The sequence below is a fragment of the Staurois parvus genome, unplaced genomic scaffold (genome assembly GCF_062004578.1).
Source record: "Staurois parvus isolate SC_StPar_1 unplaced genomic scaffold, SC_StPar_1.0 ptg000466l, whole genome shotgun sequence".
NCBI lineage: Eukaryota > Metazoa > Chordata > Amphibia > Anura > Ranidae > Staurois > Staurois parvus.
Window position 1 is genome coordinate 390185 of NW_028318262.1, and position 19024 is coordinate 409208.

The 19024-nt window shown below is 44.7% G+C and overlaps 1 protein-coding gene across 2 annotated transcripts in view; it reads left to right on the forward strand.

Annotated features, from left to right (window-relative positions):
* The window catches only part of BDP1 (BDP1 general transcription factor IIIB subunit), a 107944-nt gene that overhangs the window by 10193 nt on the left and 78727 nt on the right, over positions 1-19024 (forward strand). For both annotated transcript variants that reach the window (XM_089689013.1, XM_089689014.1), the window contains exons 3-8: positions 3418-3527; positions 8409-8468; positions 10469-10594; positions 13287-13417; positions 13527-13621; positions 15922-15976. In XM_089689013.1, the coding sequence (XP_089545139.1) occupies positions 3418-3527; positions 8409-8468; positions 10469-10594; positions 13287-13417; positions 13527-13621; positions 15922-15976 (577 nt within the window). The remainder of the gene's footprint in view (positions 1-3417; positions 3528-8408; positions 8469-10468; positions 10595-13286; positions 13418-13526; positions 13622-15921; positions 15977-19024) is intronic.

Consider the following 19024-nt stretch of genomic DNA (forward strand, 5'->3'; position numbering starts at 1 on the left):
CTCCTCAGCACTTACTTGCTGAAGAAGGCAGTCGGTGAGGAGGCTGATATAACTCCACCAGTAGCAGGGACTGTGAGCAAGGCCTTTAATTTTACCATTGACAAATGCGGCTCCAGCATGTGGTGCAAATCAGCCTGTGCGCCAGATAAGAAAAAAAGTCCCTCTATTCTACACCTACCAGGCACATACTACAGGAGATGGTCAGAGACTGCAGACATACTACAGGAGATGGTCAGAGACTGTAGACACACTTACAGGAGATGTGGTCAGAGACAGCAGACACACAGGAGATGTGGTCAGAGACGGCAGACACGCTACGGGAGATGTGGTCAGAGACGGCAGACACGCTACGGGAGATGTGGTCAGAGACGGCAGACACGCTACGGGAGATGTGGTCAGAGACGGCAGACACGCTACGGGAGATGTGGTCAGAGACGGCAGACACGCTACGGGAGATGTGGTCAGAGACGGCAGACACGCTACGGGAGATGTGGTCAGAGACGGCAGACACGCTACGGGAGATGTGGTCAGAGACGGCAGACACGCTACGGGAGATGTGGTCAGAGACGGCAGACACGCTACGGGAGATGGGGTCAGAGACGGCAGACACGCTACGGGAGATGGGGTCAGAGACGGCAGACACGCTACGGGAGATGGGGTCAGAGACGGCAGACACGCTACGGGAGATGGGGTCAGAGACGGCAGACACGCTACGGGAGATGGGGTCAGAGACGGCAGACACGCTACGGGAGATGGGGTCAGAGACGGCAGACACGCTACGGGAGATGGGGTCAGAGACGGCAGACACGCTACGGGAGATGGGGTCAGAGACGGCAGACACGCTACGGGAGATGGGGTCAGAGACGGCAGACACGCTACGGGAGATGGGGTCAGAGACGGCAGACACGCTACGGGAGATGGGGTCAGAGACGGCAGACACGCTACGGGAGATGGGGTCAGAGACGGCAGACACGCTACGGGAGATGGGGTCAGAGACGGCAGACACGCTACGGGAGATGGGGTCAGAGACGGCAGACACGCTACGGGAGATGGGGTCAGAGACGGCAGACACGCTACGGGGAGATGGGGTCAGAGACGGCAGACACGCTACGGGAGATGGGGTCAGACATACTACGGGAGATGTGGTCAGAGACTGCATTTATGGAATGATGCTTGAACCCAGTGTAAAAGTAAACATATTGCAGGGCTGCTCCACTCTAAACCAGCTCTGCAAAATCAAGTCCAAATTCCTCATTACAAAGTACAAGTGACAGGATGCAGCAGCACTTGCAATCTTCCAGTCTTATAAAACAGTCAGCTTGTGAAGAGCAGTGGAGGACAGTAAACAGTTAATGAATGTGTGACGCTGCCAGCCCTAACCAGCAAAGCCAACATCAAACAAGGGTACTACCATGTGTCACTGGTAATGCCGGCTGATTTTATTTGTGTGTTCAGGCAGTCTGCAGGTTAGATTAGACCGTTATATAAAAAAAAAAGAGAGTAAGGAGTGACACAAGACAGAGGGGAGATGTGTATGTATCCTGTCTAACCTGCACGTCGTCTGAACACACGGATAAGATCTTCCAGCATTACAGGTGATCGGTGACACAGTTGTTTCTGATCGGACCTTCCTCTTGTAGCTCCTGGGCATCAGGTTTTATGTCTCCCCTCCCGACGCCCCCTTTCAGCCCCCGCTCCAGCCGCCAGCATCTTACATATACAGTCCAATGTGGTGGGCTGGAGAAGGGGGGGGGTTCAATGTTTGCTGATTGGCTAAAGATGGATGAGAGGAGGAGCAACTGTCGCTGCAGACAATGCAGTGTATTTGTCTTGTCCCTCCCCCATACTTAGATAGGAAGTGCTATTAGCTGCTATACTAAGCATGTAGAAACCTGAATCTGCCAGCTTGCCAGGCCCCTCTGTCAAAGTGACAGGGCCCGGGCCCCTTACAGGAGGCCCAGAGGTACCCCCTTATCAGCGGCCCTGTTCCTGCTTACCTTATCTGCTGCCAGAGCACTAAGAGCAGGATTTTTTTTTCAGGCAGTTGCTGTTGTTTAAAGCTGAAATCCAGGCTACATATTGTCCGAATACAAGAGACATGTTGATTCTCTCTCCAGTATTGATGACCTTTGTGTAATTTCTTCCAAGTCTGGGAAGACTGTCCAACATGAATCAACTCTTGTGCTTTGTATTTGTACAGGAACTTCCTGTTATAAGGGCTAGTCTAGGTAGTCTGTAGTAGGAGAACCTGCTGGATCCCACCTCTGGCTTTGCTGTGTGTACTGTCTCTATGCTCAGCACCAGTACTTTTATGAAGTAATATCTGGGTTTGCAAAGTTATTTGGTGCACACCAAGTTGATTTATATTCTTTTAAGAATATTAAGGAATATGTTTAGATGAAAGATTTTTTTCATATAGTCCAACTTCAAGGAAGCATAAGGGCATGCATGTGAAAGCCATGTAACCTTTTCACTGCTAGCCCCAATTTTTTTCACCCACGTGTTAAAATGTCTATTTTTGAGCTGAAGGTTACTTAAATTGATACTAAAGCTTGGTTTTTGTTTTTTTAATAACAAACATGTCATAGATACCTGCTCTATGCAGTTTTCACACAGCTGCCCTGATCCTCTTCTTTGAGTCTCCTGCCTGCACTGTGGCTCCTCCCTCGAGCAGTGCCCCCAGAGAAAGCTGCTTGCTCTGGGAACACCACTGCATGCTTGCTCCCGAGCCGCTACTTAATAAGACACATAGAGCCGCAGCTCCCCCCCTCCACTCTATCCTCATTGGCTCACTGCCTGTGATTGTGTCTGAGCCAATGAGAAGGGGAGTCCCCATACAGCCGAGGCTGTTGTGAACACCACTGGAGCAGATGGGCTCGCATAACGATTGGGATGGGGGGGGTGGGCCGCTGCACACAGCGCACACATAGAATGCATGAAGGTAAAAACGCTTGAGCCTTTATAACCACTTTAAAGCACCCAAAACACCACTGTTGTTTAAAGCAGAACTAAAATGCGTGATACTCCTCTTTCCTCCATCAGTCCCATCCTTTGTTGGCTCCAGCATTTTTGCTATGTGCCAGTTTTCGACCTCTTCATTGGCCGGCGCAGGATGACATCACTTCTGCGCATTCACAAGAGCTAGTCATTCCAGCAAAACAGGGATTGAGTCGGCTGCCGTAAGCTGATTTGCACATGCGCAGCTCAGTTAATTACATTCTGGGGATCACTGTGAGCAGACAGGTATGTGTATTGTATTGCAGAAGACATTGCATGTCTCTTTCGTAATAAAAAGCATGCCTGCTCACAGTATGTAACAACTTTAGTTTTCCTTAACTGAAACATTTCTTTTAGTACATAAGACTTTCTAGTTTTTTAAATATTTATGTTTTAATAGTGCTGTTTTGTTCTATGCAGAAAGAATGGAAGGCACAGCATCCAGTTATAACCAACATAGGAGAGCTAGAACGATCCAAGATGGTGATGAGAGATTTCATATACTTCATTCCTGAAAACAACCCTATGAAGTAAGTGTTGCTCATGCTCCATTGCCTGTTCTCTTGGGCTTTGTATTAATTTTAAAAAAGCAGATTTGCAGGAGATTATTGAAATGTGTCAATCATCCAAATGCATTTTATAGTTTGTAAACAGCAGACGTAAGTTAATTTGTACGTGTCTGAAATTTGTAACACTGTGGTGTTTAGGTAGAACTCCGGCCAAAACTTTACAGTACCCTGTCATGTAGGTCCCGTTCACACTTGAGTGTTTGTGATCTCGGGCAGAATCGCAGCGAAGCGGGCAGCAATCTGCACAAATGACAAATTGCACCACTCCTGTTTGGGTGCCATTTATTTTCAGTAGCATCAGTATGCGGTGCAGTTCTACTGCAATTGTTGCACAATAAATCACAGCAATCTGCATCATGTGAAGCGTGTTGCCCAAAAGATGCTCCTGCTCCTTTTCGAGCAACAAGCTTTGCGCAGTGTGGTTTGCTGTGATTTATTGCGCCAGGACCACACTGCATTTTGGTGCCATTGAAAATGGCAGACACCTGTCCCAGTGACAAATCTCAAAGGTGAGATTTCCTGTCACTGGACAGGGCACATGGACAACAATATAAAACATACCTTTATTGTAAGGCTAGAAGTACATGGACAGTTTTGTGTTGTGCATTGGTACTTTCAAAAAACCTAAGGTAAGCAATTAACCACTACACGTTTGGTACAAATGGCTGGAGTAGGTGTACAAGTAGCATGTACTTTTCATTAATCACTAATGATCTAACAAATTTATGAATGTATGTGATGAATATTTACTAATTTGCTACTTTACACTGCAATGATTTATTTGTTCCAAATGTGTTACTCAGTAGCATTTGTCACTCATGAGTGAGCAAACACATGCACTACTAAAAATTCCCCCTTAAGCTGGCTATGAACTTTTCGTTTTTGTTTTTTTGCATTCAGCCAACTGACTGGATGAAAAAGATGACAGATTCCTCCATCTACACAAACAAGGTGGATGGAGGAATTCACTGTAGATTGTTTTCCACTGTAGACACATTTGGGTTGATTTACTAAAACTGGAGAGTGTGAAATGTGATGCAGCTCTGCATAGACTCCAATCAGCTTACAGTTGTTTTTTTGTTGTTAATTGAATAAGCTGAAGTTAACCTCCCTGGCGGTATTCCAGAGTGTAGCTCTCGGTTAACTTTCAGTACCAGAAGCGGTAACCCTGAGCTACACTCGGGAATACCCTGCAGCGTTGCTCTGGGATCCCTCCAGCACCTTGTCCTGCGGTCCCGTGATGTCCCCCCTGCAGTGTCTCTGGCAATGTCCTCGGCTGATGGCGGCATCCGTCTTCCAGGTTCTGTTCCCTGCGATCTCGGGACGTACGGGGGATGGAACCGACGGGAATTTCAAAAATGTAAAAATTTGACATTCACTCAATACACTAAAATCTGATAGTATTACATTACTGTATCAAACCATTTCACATACATTTTGTCCCTAGTGCTTTGTCCTGTGCCCTGCCTGCATTTTGACTGTTCTTTCTGCCTGGAAACTGAGAAACGTCCATGGCGTCTAAAAAGCGTCCCTTTAGGTCAAAAGCAGTTTTAGGCCAGCTAGAGAACAGCGATAGTAAATTAGAACTACTTGCAGAATTGAGTGATAATGATTTGTGGGGAAATTCGTCATCAGACGCTGAAAACGATTCTGCGACTAAGCTAAGCTCAGTGATGTGCGAACTTGCCGCTCTATTTCACAATTCAGTGTTTTTGGTTTGATTACATTATTGAATTAAATGTATTATTATTATATGATTATTTCTTATACTATAATTTATGATTTCGTGTTTCAAATTTTATCATATCCGGGATGTTTACTAGACTCTTGTTCGAACAGATTTCAGTGAGTTATTCCTAAGAATTACAGGCCTACAATAAAAAAAACAACATATTTCCATTGAAAACAATGTACCGCTTTTGAGCACAGAAATACTGACATAATCAGACCGCTAGGGAGGTTAAAAGCTTATTGGCTACCGCACACAGCAGCACCAGATTTTCCACTCTCCAGTTTTAGTAAATGAATCCCATTGATGTGGTGCAAACAAATCTTTGCCTAGCAGCAATTGAGTCTAAGGAGCTGCCAAAATCAAAAAAGACTTTTGCTATCTATAACAAAATTAAATGTGAATTTTATGAGGCTTAGCCTAATCCTGAATGGATACTCACTCCTCTTACGTTTTAGAGGAAATGTATTCTATGGAAAAAGAATTTAAGAAGAAAGTAGTAGATTAGGCCATTTCAGTCCTCAATAAACACCTAATTGTTCCTATGTTCCCTCCTTTAAGAAATCTGTTTAATATCATTTTAAAAGGCCTCATTTGCACTTGCAGGTCTAGAACTGCTGCTATTATTACCGCCATATATATATTCCAAACAACTGTAAATTGGACAAGACAGATGAACAGAGAAAATGTAGCTGGCTTTCAAGACTATTATCTGGGAACAATTCCAGTTGATGCCCTTAGTCTTATTGTTCTGCGTTGATACTCTAGATGTAACGTAATTCTCCAGGTTTCTAGCATGTGTCTTATCTTTCGAGGTTAAAAGCTTGATCTGCTGAACATACTTGTAAGAGGCACCTTTTATGTATTAAAAATGGATAAATTCCTCAACGATGTCACTGGTTAAAAGGTGCTTCCATGCCCTCCCCAGGCGCCAACATCAAAACTAAGGCTTAGTATTTTCTTTTGTCTTAAGCCCTGGCCCACGAAGTCAACCCAGAAACCCTCCTCACAAGGGACACCTGTTGGCATTTGTGCTGATCTTGGTCCAAGATGTCCCAGACCTTTTGGGTCCCATCTGTCATTTGAAAGTGGTACAAAATGGAAATTCTATCTTTGCCCCCTCCCTGTTTTCTAACATCCAATCTGCTGACGTTAGCTCAAAAACAAGCAGATTAACGGTCTCTATTGTGGCAGCTTCAGTAACAAGGGGTGGTTGTACCAGTTACTTTAGAGAAAAGATTCCAAACCTATTCACAGTCCCCAAACCTAATGGGAGCATCTATCAATACTGGAATTAAAGTGATTGTAAAGCTTCATTTTTTTTATATAATTAAAATCACAAACATTATATTTACCTGTTCTGTGCAGTGGATTTGCACAGAGCAGTCCCAATCCTCCTCAATGGTCCTGTGCTGGTGCTCCTGGCTCCACCCCAACCCCACCGAGTGCCCCCTTAATAAGCTGCTTGCTATGGGGGCACTCGAGCATGCTCACTTCCAAGCCAGGCTCTGTGTGTCCATAAGAATCCCTCCCGACTGGCTCTGATTGAAAGCAGTGGCTGCTGCCGCTGTATGTCGGTGAGGAGTGGGAGTGCCTTGGCTGTCATACACATTGCTGGAAGCGAGTTCAGGCACAGGTAAGTATTTAGGGGGCTGCAGGGTGAGCTGCACACAGTAGATTTTTTTCCCTGTATAGAATGCATTAAGGTAAAAAACATCCTGCCTTTTATATTTTATAAATCTAAAACCAAGCATATTAAACAAAAAAGTATATCTGACTCAAACATCCCCACTTTGCCCAGAGTGTGAAAATTTACTTCCAGCGAGATCTACTGTTGCACATGGAAGGCCTTCTTTGCTTGATGCAAAGACAGACATTTGAGTTCCAGGGAATTCTCTATTATTTGTAAGTTGGCCTTTCTTCAGTCTGGTCTTAATTATCGTCTGGCCCGGAGTACCCTCAATGGACAGGTTTCTGCCCTTTCTATTTTTTCAGAAACCTCTTGCTTCACAGTCCTCAATCGAGGTGCTCATATTAATCCCCCAATTTGACGACCTGTGTCAACTTGGGATCTGAACCTAGTGTTCTCTGTACTCCAGATACCCTTTTTGCCTTTGCCTTTGACCAAGACTTTGTTTTCTTCCCAAGGTGTGGTTTCTCCTTTCCACCTCAATGAGAATGTTTGGGAATATTATTCCATCTGTTCCGCTCCCAAACAAACCAGGGAAATTTCTCTGCACTGCTTAGGTGTTATCATTATAAGGGTCTATTTAACAGCTACTGCTTCTATTCACTAAACTGAATCCTTTTGTTCTCCCTACAGGCTCTTGTAGAGTAGATCCTGCCTCCCACATCACCATTGCCGGGTAGATCAGAGAACTTATTTCCAGGGCTTACAGCCTTAGGAACAGAGTTCTCCTTTCCCTTGCAGAGCTGATTCCATCAAATTTTGTTGGGGTCTCTTGGGCTTTCCGGCATCAAGCATCTCTTGTCTCAGATTTGAACATTTCCTGTTTCCTCTGTCCTCGTTTCCCAGTATTTCCAGCTGTTCAGGCCTCATCTGATGTGAGCTTCGGCCACAAGGTGCTTCAGGCTGTCATCCTTTTTTGAGGTTCTTTGCATTATTCTTTGTGGACCTGTCGGCAGTGCTGTTTACTATATTGTAGCTCACCCCTTAGTTTATTGCTTTGGGACATTCCATGGTCCGTAACTACCAGCCCTGTGACTGTATGATTAATGTAAAGGGAATTTCAACTTGGCTGTATATTTCTGATCTTGGGGGTCAGTAGAAGAAAGAGGACCCTCCCCTCTGTTTCCCATTGTCACTCCTTTTGTTTGCTAAAAAAAAAATATTTTTTTCTTGGAGCGGGTGAGGTTGCAGTGTACACTAGAGGTCGCCCTAACAAAGTTCTTTGCCAGTGTCCAATAACCTGAAAGTAGAATGCATAAATAACTCGTGATCTGAGACTACCAGTCTTGTGTCCTGTACTGAGATAAGGAATTTACAGGTAAGCCAAAATTCCCCTATTAGTTTGCTTATAATACAGTATTTTTTTCCTTTGTTCATTTGTGGCATTGACAGTTTGTTATAATTTTTTCTTTTTCCCACAAAGGTCTTCCTTTGCAGAGACAAGAAGTTGTGAAAAGTCTCCTACAGAATCTCAGCTCAGTGGGTGAGGAACAATCTTGTACTGTATTGTAAATCTATGTCATCAAATATGTTCGAAACCATTCCAGTTCTTTCTTTACAAATCATATAGTCAGCTGCTATTAGAAACAACTTTATTTCATAAGTGATTGTAAGGATATAACTCTGCACTTTTAACTCTTCACATCCTGAGGTATTGCATATGGCTGACAAAGTTCTAACCCTTTCCTTCTATAACAAAAAAAAGTTTTGGCTGTAACTCTTTAAAACAGACCCTCCATGAATATGGTAGGTCTGCTTAACTTACAGCCTGTCGCCTCTCCCCATATACATATTGTATGAGAAGGAAAAAACTAGGAAAAGTTTTTTATTTAAATACATTCTTACACCAGATGAAGGTGTCATCACTGTGTCTCATTACAAAATTTGAAGTTCAAAATCCCATGTGAATACTTCTAGCATATTCTCACATGGGTCATGCATTCAGCTTTCCAGGGAGGCAGCAATGTCAGAAGACTGGGCTGTAAAGTAAGTGTTTTTTTTCTCTCTAGACCTTTTCATGCAATAAGTAATTTAGGGGTTGGGTTTTGTCAGTGAAGTGACATTAGTGCAGGAGATATTCAGAGGATGGGAGATTTTTACTGATCTATTAGGAAGAACCACCAAGGGACACATTATACTGATAAGTAATGTCTCCTATGCTTATTTGTTTTTTTTTGTTTTTTTTTAATTGGTGAACTTGGATTTTAGCTGCCAGCTCCATACATTGTGTGGACCTGATAGCTGGGGGTTTTACACACACTTCCGGTGGCTGCAGCCACATGGATTGTGTGTACATCTGACAAGCAGACTCCTGCCTGTCAAATGGAGGCATTCTTGCGGCTGTGTTGCTGTCTGATTGCGTGCGCCCCCGCCATGAATCCTGGGCTCTGCTGGACTGGCATAGTTTGTGCCGCCAGGTAGAAAGGAAGGAGCAGAGTGGACACACACCCTTGTTGCTGAACTAGAAGTAACATGTAAAACGTCACTGTCAGGTCCCCTTATTGTGTCCTTGGCCAGTATGGCTTGGAAAGAATCAATTTTGCCTCCTATGTGATTTTGGGGGGGGGGGGGGGGTGGAAGAAGGCGCCTATGCATGAAAACGTCGATTTATGATACACGTTACATACAGTATCGCCACACACTCTGAAGTGAGAGCAATATTTCTAGCATAAGGCCGCCTCCGTAACTCCAAACTGATGACTTAGAGGGGACTCTTAAAGCATCGCCTCTGAAAAATATAGGGTACTGAAGTTTATCGCCATTTTAACCAACTTATTATATTTTACCAAAAATTGGGTAATTGCGTTGGTATTCTCTGAAATTAACTTTAGTGCATTTTTTTACAGACATTTTTATTGTCCTAGACCTTTTCGGTTATTTTATTCTCTAGACAACACGTAGCAAACGCAATACCCACAGCCTGAATCTGGCCCGCCAGGCCTTGTCGTGTGGCCCACGAAGCGGCCATTAACTGCCACCTCCGGAGTCTTCTCGCTGTCACTTGTAAACACAGGAACATTTTGTGTTTACAGTGACAGCTATGCTTTCAGCGGCTTCTGGATCCCTGCAAACATTCAGGGCGAGGCATAGCGGGGACAGATCTGACAGAAAAAATCTTCCTGCAAAGCAGCAGAAGTGAATTAGCTGGTAAAGGGGCCATCAGATCTGCCTACAAAGCAACCAGAGCCCAATACACAGGAAGAGAGCCACCTAGTAGAGATGCAAGGAAGCTTTCGGGTGGGAAGTGAGGGATGTGGTGGCGTGGAGGCATATGTGTGCAGAGGTGGGGGGGGGGGGGGGGGGGGTTTAGTCATGGGTACAGAACTCAGGAGGTCAGAACTCATATTTTGTTCTGGGGGTTTATGCAATCTTCAGGCCTAAATTTATTTATTTATTTTTTACTGTGTGAAAAAATGGAGAAATGGCACTGGCAGTAAAAAAGTTACCCTTCCCAAAATGCATCTGTTTGTTTTTTACCAACAGGACACCAGTAAAGAACATTAGTAATGATGAGGATGATGACATGGATGAAGAGGAGGACGAAAGCCAATTAGTGGCACCTCGTGTGAAAGTGGCAGAGGATGGCTCTATTATTCTTGATGAGGAGAGGTATGAGTCTCTCAGGACATGACCTTTTCTGTCTGCTTTATGAAGCCTGGATAAATGAGGAAGCTTCTTTGTGTATAGAAACTGAATGGATTAAAATGCCCATTTTGGTACTGTGTAAGTGATGCAAGGGTTTTTAAACAGCCCTTTGCAATGCTCACACACAGCATCTCCACCCACCCTTCCAGCTAGGATTTAGCAGTGCTTCTTGGGACATGTGGTCCAGGGCAGCTGCACACATCACCAGAGTATTACAAGTGGCTGCACATGCCACCAGTGTATGACAAGTTCATGCCACTCTCCAACAGTATGAAGGAATAAAGCCTCTGGATGGAGCTTTGATGGGCAATTTTATATATATATATATATATATATATATATATATATATATATATATATATATATATATATATATATCTATATCTCACAGAAGTGAGTACACCCCTCACATTTTTGTAAATATTTTATTATATCTTTTCATGTGACAACACTGAAGAAATGACACTTTGCTACAATGTAAAGTAGTGAGTGTACAGCTTGTATAACAGTCTAAATTTGCTGTCCCCTCAAAATAACTTGACACACCATTGGAGTTCTGATTGGAGGGGGGGGGGGATACCCCCCCCCCTTCTTCACACAGCATATAGAACAGTGGTTCTTAACCTTGTTGGAGGTACTGAACCCCACCAGTTTCATATGCGCATTCACCGAACCCTTCTTAATTGGAAAAATAAAATATGATTTTTAAAATTCAAAACATAGGTATATATTTATACATAGGTGCACAAAATGAACAAAACCGTTAAGAACAAAGAACAAAACCATTAAAACATGATTTTCACACAAAAACAAAAACATAATAATGAATATTTACTGCACGAATCATATGAGTCGGGTGTGGGTCTTCACCTCTGCCGAACCCGCGAGACTGACTCACTGAACCCCTGGGGTTCGATCGAACCCAGGTTAAGAACCACTGTTTTATAGTAGTTCATCCCCCCATATAGTAATTCATCCCCCCTATAGTAATTCATCCCCCCTATAGTAATTCATCCCCCCTATAGTAATTCATTCCCCCTATAGTAATTCATCCCCCATAGTTATTCATCCCCCATATAGTAATTCATCCCCCATATAGTAATTCATCCCCCTTATTAATTCATCCCTTATATAGTAGTAGTAAGTAAGTAGCAAGTAGTAAGCCAAGTCCCCCCTGTGTCAATTCACTTACCTTTGCTCCGCGCGTCCCTCTCGCCGTATTCCCGCGCCGTTCTGGTCTTCAGGGCGGACTGTGAGAGGAGCCTAGCTCCTCTCACGTTCGTCACGCTGCCCCGCCTACACACATCCTGACAGCCAATCACTGGCTATCAGGATGTGAGTGGCAGCGAGACTGGCCAATCATTGCATTTGAGCGCGCTGCCCTGGCTGTTTTTTTTTTTTTGGATCACGCTGCAGAGTCCCTGCCGCCCGAGAGGAGGGAGGGGAGCGGGCGCCCGGCACACAAGAGCCGCATTAAAGCGTGTAAAGAGCCGCATGTGGCTCGCGAGCCACGGCTTGCCGACCACTGGGCTAAGCGATGTTGCGTGACCACCTGCAGCCAATGATGGACAAGCGGGGCATGTCATCACGAATCATATGAGTCGGGTGTGGGTCTTCACCTCCGCCGAACCCGCGAGACTGACTCACCGAACCCCTGGGGTTCGATCGAACCCAGGTTAAGAACCACTGATATAGAAAAAGAGCTGAGTTTGTCAGTAAGCTGGAGGTCCCTCCCCTGTTACCGTTTTTCTCTTGGTGTCAGGAAAACTTGTCTGAAGTGACTGTTGCTGATAACTAGACCTAGACAGCAGAGAGAAATTTGAAGAAAGGCAGTTAAAGCGGAGCTCTACCCAAAAGGGGAAGTTCCGCTTTAAGTCTTTGTCCCCTGCTCCCCAATAAATATTGGCACCTTTAGGGAGCGGGTACCCGAATTTGACAGTTACCCGCTCCCACTTCCGCTGCGATAGCCCCCCCCCTTTCCCCATAGTCTTCTGGGACACGTGACAGGTCCCAGAAGACTACGGGCCATTCACAAAGCTCAGTGCTTCTTGCGCATGCGCAGTGGGCACCCGGCTGTGAAGCTGCAAGCTGTCACAGCTTGGTGCCCACACTGAAGATGCCGGTGCCAGGGAGAGAAGACGGCCAGTGAAACCAGCTGTGGTGAGGACACTGCTGGACCGAAGGACAGGTAAGTGGCTGTATTTTAAAAGTCAGCAGCTACAGTTTTTGTAGCTGCTGACTTTATTTATTTTTTTCAGGTGGAACTCCGCTTTAAACACTAAAAAAAAATGTGCTTTTCTCGGATTTCATTTCTTTCATTACAACCACTTTAAATTAGAACATCAGAGAGAGCTCAATATGTGCAGTCTTTCTCACATATGTAATTTTATAGTTTGCCTATTTTTCTAAGTACCTCGTGAAAAAGTTTGTAAATTCCTGTTTATCCTGCCATTAAATAGGAACTTTCTTTGATAGGGTGACAAGTAAATTACATTGCTTTTAGACAATTAACATGCAAAAAATGTAAAATGCCTTTTTATCAGGGAAAAAAAAAACCTAAATATTTGTAGCTGCCTTGTCAGGAATAGATCATTCACAGAAAAATCTCATGATCCACCATGTGAACATTTATTTAAGTATATTTTCTTATTTTCAGTTTAACTGTGGAAGTAAGCAGAAGTAAAGCTCCAATAGTGGAAGGGAATGATCCAATATTCGAGCGAGGCTCTACAACTACATACTCTAGTTTCCGAAAGAGCAGCTATTCTAAACCATGGTCTGAGGAAGGTCAGTATCCTGTTATTTTTAACCATCTGTTGATATGTCAAAGAGTTTGCAATTATCTTAGATCTTGTCTCTGGTGTATTTCATGTGTGCATTTTTACTTGTCTTTCAGAAACTGATATGTTCTATTTGGCAATAAGTATGGTGGGAACAGACTTTTCAATGATAGGTCAGCTTTTCCCTCATAGGGAGAGGATAGAGATCAAGGTAAACAATGGATTCATCTCATACCCATTTTGCTTAATTGTTTAATGTTGATTTAAAACCTTTTTTAAACATAAAATATGATGTCTTTCAGGGGTTGTTAAGTCAAGTTCTGCTGGAAAAATGTGTCAGCATCCCCCTCAGCATCTCTCCCCCCCCCTCTCTTCTCTCCCCCCCTCTCTTCTCTCCCCCCCCTCTCTTCTCTCCCCCCCTCTCTTCTCTCCCCCCCCTCTCTCTCCCCCCTCTCCCTCTCCCCCCCTCCCTCTCCCCCCCCCTCTTCTCTCCCCCCTCTCCCTCTCCCCCCCCCTCTCTTCTCTCCCCCCTCTCTATCCTCTCTCTCTCCACTCCCCCTCCCTTTCTCTCTCCTCTCTCTCCCCCTCTTTCTCTCCTCTCTCTCCCCCTCTTTCTCTCCTCTCTCTCCCCGCTTTCTCTCCTCTCTCTCCCCTCTTTCTCTCCTCTCTCCCCTCTTTCTCTCCCCTCTTTCTCTCCCCTCTTTCTCTCCCCTCTCTCTCCTCTTTCTCTCCTCTTTCTCTCCTCTTTCTCTCCTCTCTCTCTCCCCTCTTTCTCTCCCCTCTTTCTCTCCTCTCTCTCTCCCCTCTTTCTCTCCTCTCTCTCTCCCCTCTTTCTCTCCTCTCTCTCTCCCCTCTTTCTCTCTCCTCTCTCTCCCCTCTCTCTCTCTCCTCTCTCTCCTCTCTCTCCCCTCTTTCTCTCCTCTCTCTCCCCTCTTTCTCTCCTCTCTCTCCCCTCTTTCTCTCCTCTCTCTCCCCTCTTTCTCTCCTCTCTCCCCCCTCTTTCTCTCCTCTCTCTCCCCTCTTTCTCTCCTCTTTCTCCCTTCTTTCTCTCCTCTTTCTCCCTTCTTTCTCTCCTCTTTCTCTCCTCTCTCTCTCCCCTCTTTCTCTCCCCTCTTTCTCTCCTCTCTCTCTCCCCTCTTTCTCTCCTCTCTCTCTCCCCTCTTTCTCTCCTCTCTCTCTCTCCCCTCTTTCTCTCCTCTCTCTCTCCCCTCTCTCTCTCTCCTCTCTCTCCCCTCTTTCTCTCCTCTCTCTCCCCTCTTTCTCCCCTCTTTCTCTCCTCTCTCTCCCCTCTTTCTCTCCTCTCTCTCCCCTCTTTCTCTCCTCTCTCTCCCCTCTTTCTCTCCTCTCTCTCCCCTCTCTCTCTCCCCTCTCTCTCTCCCCTCTCTCTCTCCCCTCTCTCTCTCCCCTCTCTCTCTCCCCTCTCTCTCTCCCCTCTCTCTCTCCCCTCTCTCTCTCCCCCCTCTCTCTCCCCCCTCTCTCTCCCCCCCTCTCTCCCCCCCCTCTCTCCCCCCCCTCTCTCCCCCCCCTCTCTCCCCCCCTCTCTCTCCCCCCTCTCTCTCCCCCCTCTCTCTCCCCCCTCTCTCTCCCCCCTCTCTCTCCCCCCTCTCTCTCCCCCCTCTCTCTCCCCCCTCTCTCTCCCCCCTCTCTCTCCCCCCTCTCTCCCCCCCCTCTCTCTCTCCTCTCTTTCTCTTCCCCTCCCCTATCTCTCTCCCCCCTCTCTCCCTCTTATAACAAGGGTGGCAATTTCAACCACCCTCTGAAAAACAATCTGCAGAGGATCGCTTTTTAGAGGGCCGCAGAATGAAGGCTTCAGTTCGGCTGCCACCTCTGCAAAAAAAAGCTGTTTTGTTTTAAACAAACATATAAAATCAATGGCAGCTTGAATGGATGTGATTGTGTCTTGCCAAAATACTGCAGGACATACCTTTTCACTCAGACTGTGGTTGCTTCCCTCCACTGCTTTCCCACACTACTTCAGTGGGGAAGCAGAGATCTTTGCCCCCAATATGCCCCTGGCTGAATCAAAGCTATAGCTCTTCAATTAGCTGAGAGCATGAATTTTGCTGATTGCATTCCGGCAGCAGCCTGTTCAATCATCTCCCAATCTATTAAGAACCAAGAAGTTACTAAAATGTTACTTCTGTGTCCTGCTGTCACTTTCCCCATCTGTTGTAGCTGAGCAAAAAGCTGCACTCCATTAGCTGCAATAGAGGGCAGTTGAGACGCCAGACCGCTAATATCTCATTTAAAGGGAATCTGTCACCAAAAAAGGCATCATATGGAGGACTTTGGCACACCTCATCTTTTATGTTTTACCAAAAAATTTGGTAATGTATTGTTTGTGTACCCTAAAATTTACTTTGGTGTATTTTTTTTACTGACATTTTGCATGTGATAAACTGTTGTACAACTAATAATTTTATTTCAGAAATAAAAAATTAGAACTACCACTATTTTGCATTTTTAATGTTGCTTTGACGTAGCATTTCATTGTTTTTTTTTCTTTTTCAGAACAAGTTTAAAAGGGAAGAGCGAACAAATAGTTGGAGAATAGATAAAGCATTTAGTAAGTCTTTTTTTTTTTTTTTTCTTTTTTTTTTTTACCATCAGTGTCAGTGGCCTATGCAAATGTATTGTTAGTTCTGAAGGTCCTTTTTAAATTCAAATCTGATTTATTTTTTTTTTTTTTACTTTTTAGGGAAAATTTTTGTGTTTGTTCAATATGCTTTTAATATTTGAAGTCAGAGTAAATCCATTTCTTACAGGTTGAGGGTACAGAACAATTATACAGTACATCTGAAGAAAAATAAATGTCGATTTGAACATAACATAATTAGTATATTGTTCACTGTGGTTTCTTTGAATTCCATACAAATATATTAACTAAAAAATGGCTTTTGTTCAACATAGGGTACCACAGCTACCATATTCTTTTTGTGTGTCTGTCTGTACTGTATGGTAGGCTTCGAGAATTCATAAATATGAATGTTAAGGGGACCTATACACTCCAGATCAGTAGTCATTCCAGTGGAATGGTGTGCAGGGTTCCCACAGAGGGGGACCATAACTTATCAAACTTTTCTGGGCAATGTTCAGCTTCGTAGGTCATTTTGTACAGCAGTAATGTTTTGTTAAGTGCCTGCCACCTGTCAAAGTTGGGGGTGTCAGGGATTTTCCACCAAAGAACTATAGTTTTTTTTTTTTGCTTTTCATAAAAGCAAAATAAGCGGAGGGGTTGTTTGGTGTATTTGGGTATATTGGAATCATCTAAATAGCCCAAAAGATATATACACTGCTCAAAAAAATTAAAGGAACACTTTTTAATCAGAGTATGGCATCAAGTCAATTAAACTCCCGGGATATTGATCTGGTCAGTTAAGTAGCACAAGGGGTTGTTAATCAGTTTCAGCTGCTTTGGTGTTAATGAAATTAACAGCAGGTTGCACTAGATGGGCAAAAATAAGACGACCCCCAAAACAGGAATGGTTTACTGGTAGAGGCCACTGACATTTTTTCCGTACTCCTCTTTCTGACTGTTTTTCACTAGTTTTGCATTTGAATAGGGTCAGTGTCACTACTGGTAGCATGAGGCGATATCTGGACCCTGTAGAGGTTGCACAGGCAGTCCAACTCCTCCAGGATGGCACATCATTACATGCCATTGCCAGAAGATTTGCGGTGTCTCCCAGCACAGTCTCAAGAGCATGGAGGAGATTCCAGGAGACAGGCAGTTACCCTAGGAGAGATGGACAGGGCCATAAAAGTTCCTTAACCCTTCATTAGGACCGGTATCTGCTCCTTTTGTGCAAGGAAGAACGGGATGAGCACTGCCAGAGCCCTACAAAATTACTTCCAGCAGGCCACTGGTGTTATGTCTCTGACCAAACAATCAGAAACAGACTTCATGAAGGTGGCTTGAGGGTCCGACGTCCTCTAGTGGGCCCTGTGCTCACTTCCGGCACCATAGAGCTCAATTGGAATTTGCCATTGAACACCAGGATTGGCAGGTTCGTCACTGGCGCCCTGTGCTTTTCACAGATGAGAGCAGGTTCACTTGAGCACATGTGACAGACGTGAAAGGGTCTGGAGAAGCTGTGGAGAATGTTATGCTGCCTGTAACATTGTTCAGCATGACTGTTTTGGTGGTGGGTCAGTGATGGTCTGGGGAGGCTTACCCATGGAGGGATGCATAGACCTCTACAGGCTAGACAATGGCACCCTGACTGCTATTAGGTATCGGGATGAAATCCTTGGACCTATTGTCAGACCCTACCCTGGTGCAGTGGGCCCAGGGTTTCTCCTGGTGCATGACAATACCCGGCCACATGTGGCAAAAGTGCAGGCAGTTCCTGAAGGATGAAGTAATTGATACCATTGAATGGTCCCCATGTTCGCCTGACCTAAATCCAATAGAACACCTCTGGGATATCATGTTTCAGTCCATCTGACGCTGCCAGGTTGCACCTCCGACTGTCCAGGAGCTCAGTGATGCCGTGCTCCAGATCTGAGAGGAAATACCCCAGGACACCATCTGTCGTCTCATTAGGAGCCTCCCCCCGACGTCAGGCATGCATACAAACACGTGGGGGGGTCATACAAACTACTGAGTACCATTTTGAGTTGCTGCAATGAAATTTCAGCAAAATGTATTAGCCTACTGCATCATTTTTTCACTTTGATTTTCGGGGTGTCTTTGAATTCAGTCCTCTGTAGGTTGATAATTTTCATTTCCATCAAACGATGGGGCATGCTTGCGTTCCTAACACATTACCCAGTCCATATCCGTATAGATATCCAGCATGGTATTTTTCACTGTTGAGATGTCATAGTGTTCCTTTAATTTTTTTGAGCAATGTAGTAGTAGTAATAGACATTGGTATGCCTAGTAAGGGAATGGTGAAGTCTGTTCTTTTAGACCAAAAAGCTCTTATTTTAGGACATTCCCAGACCATACTGTATGTAGGAAGGCGCCTATATTGGTACAGCATCACCAACAATTGGGAGTATGGGAGTCTGCTCATCTTGAACAGTTAAGATGGTGTATAGTAAACAGGATGCATGTATTTCATTTGAACTAATTTGCCTCTGGAAGATTTGAGTGAGACGATACACTGGTCTGTAACATTCTGCCAGGCATTCTCAGGAAGATCTGGTGCATTGGTTGAGGGAGCTTATACTCTACTTTGGAAAGAGGGTGACTAACTAAGCCCTGGTGAGCTGCCACAGCCTGTCTATTCTACAGTAGCAGAAGTATTGGGTATACCATATTCACTCTGAAATTTTTCAAAAGATCTAAAAGTACCACTTTCATATATTAATAGACAGTAGCTTTATGTACCAGAAAATGGTGCGTGGTGAGGGCAGCTTGGCATTGTTATATTGTCTCCCTGATTTGTGTTAAAGTAGGCCAGGCTATTACTAACCAGCCTTAATTTGCTCCCACCCCCCTTCTAAATGCTATACTGACTACCCTGTGGAAGGAAGATACTTATACTATTCTGGCGCTCCAGTCCGTTCACGTGATCTGCTTCCAGCGGCCAGCTTCAAAGAAGAGCAGGGACAGCTGACAATGGATGGCCCATAGTAAGCCTGTGGGTGACGTCGCTGCCCAGGC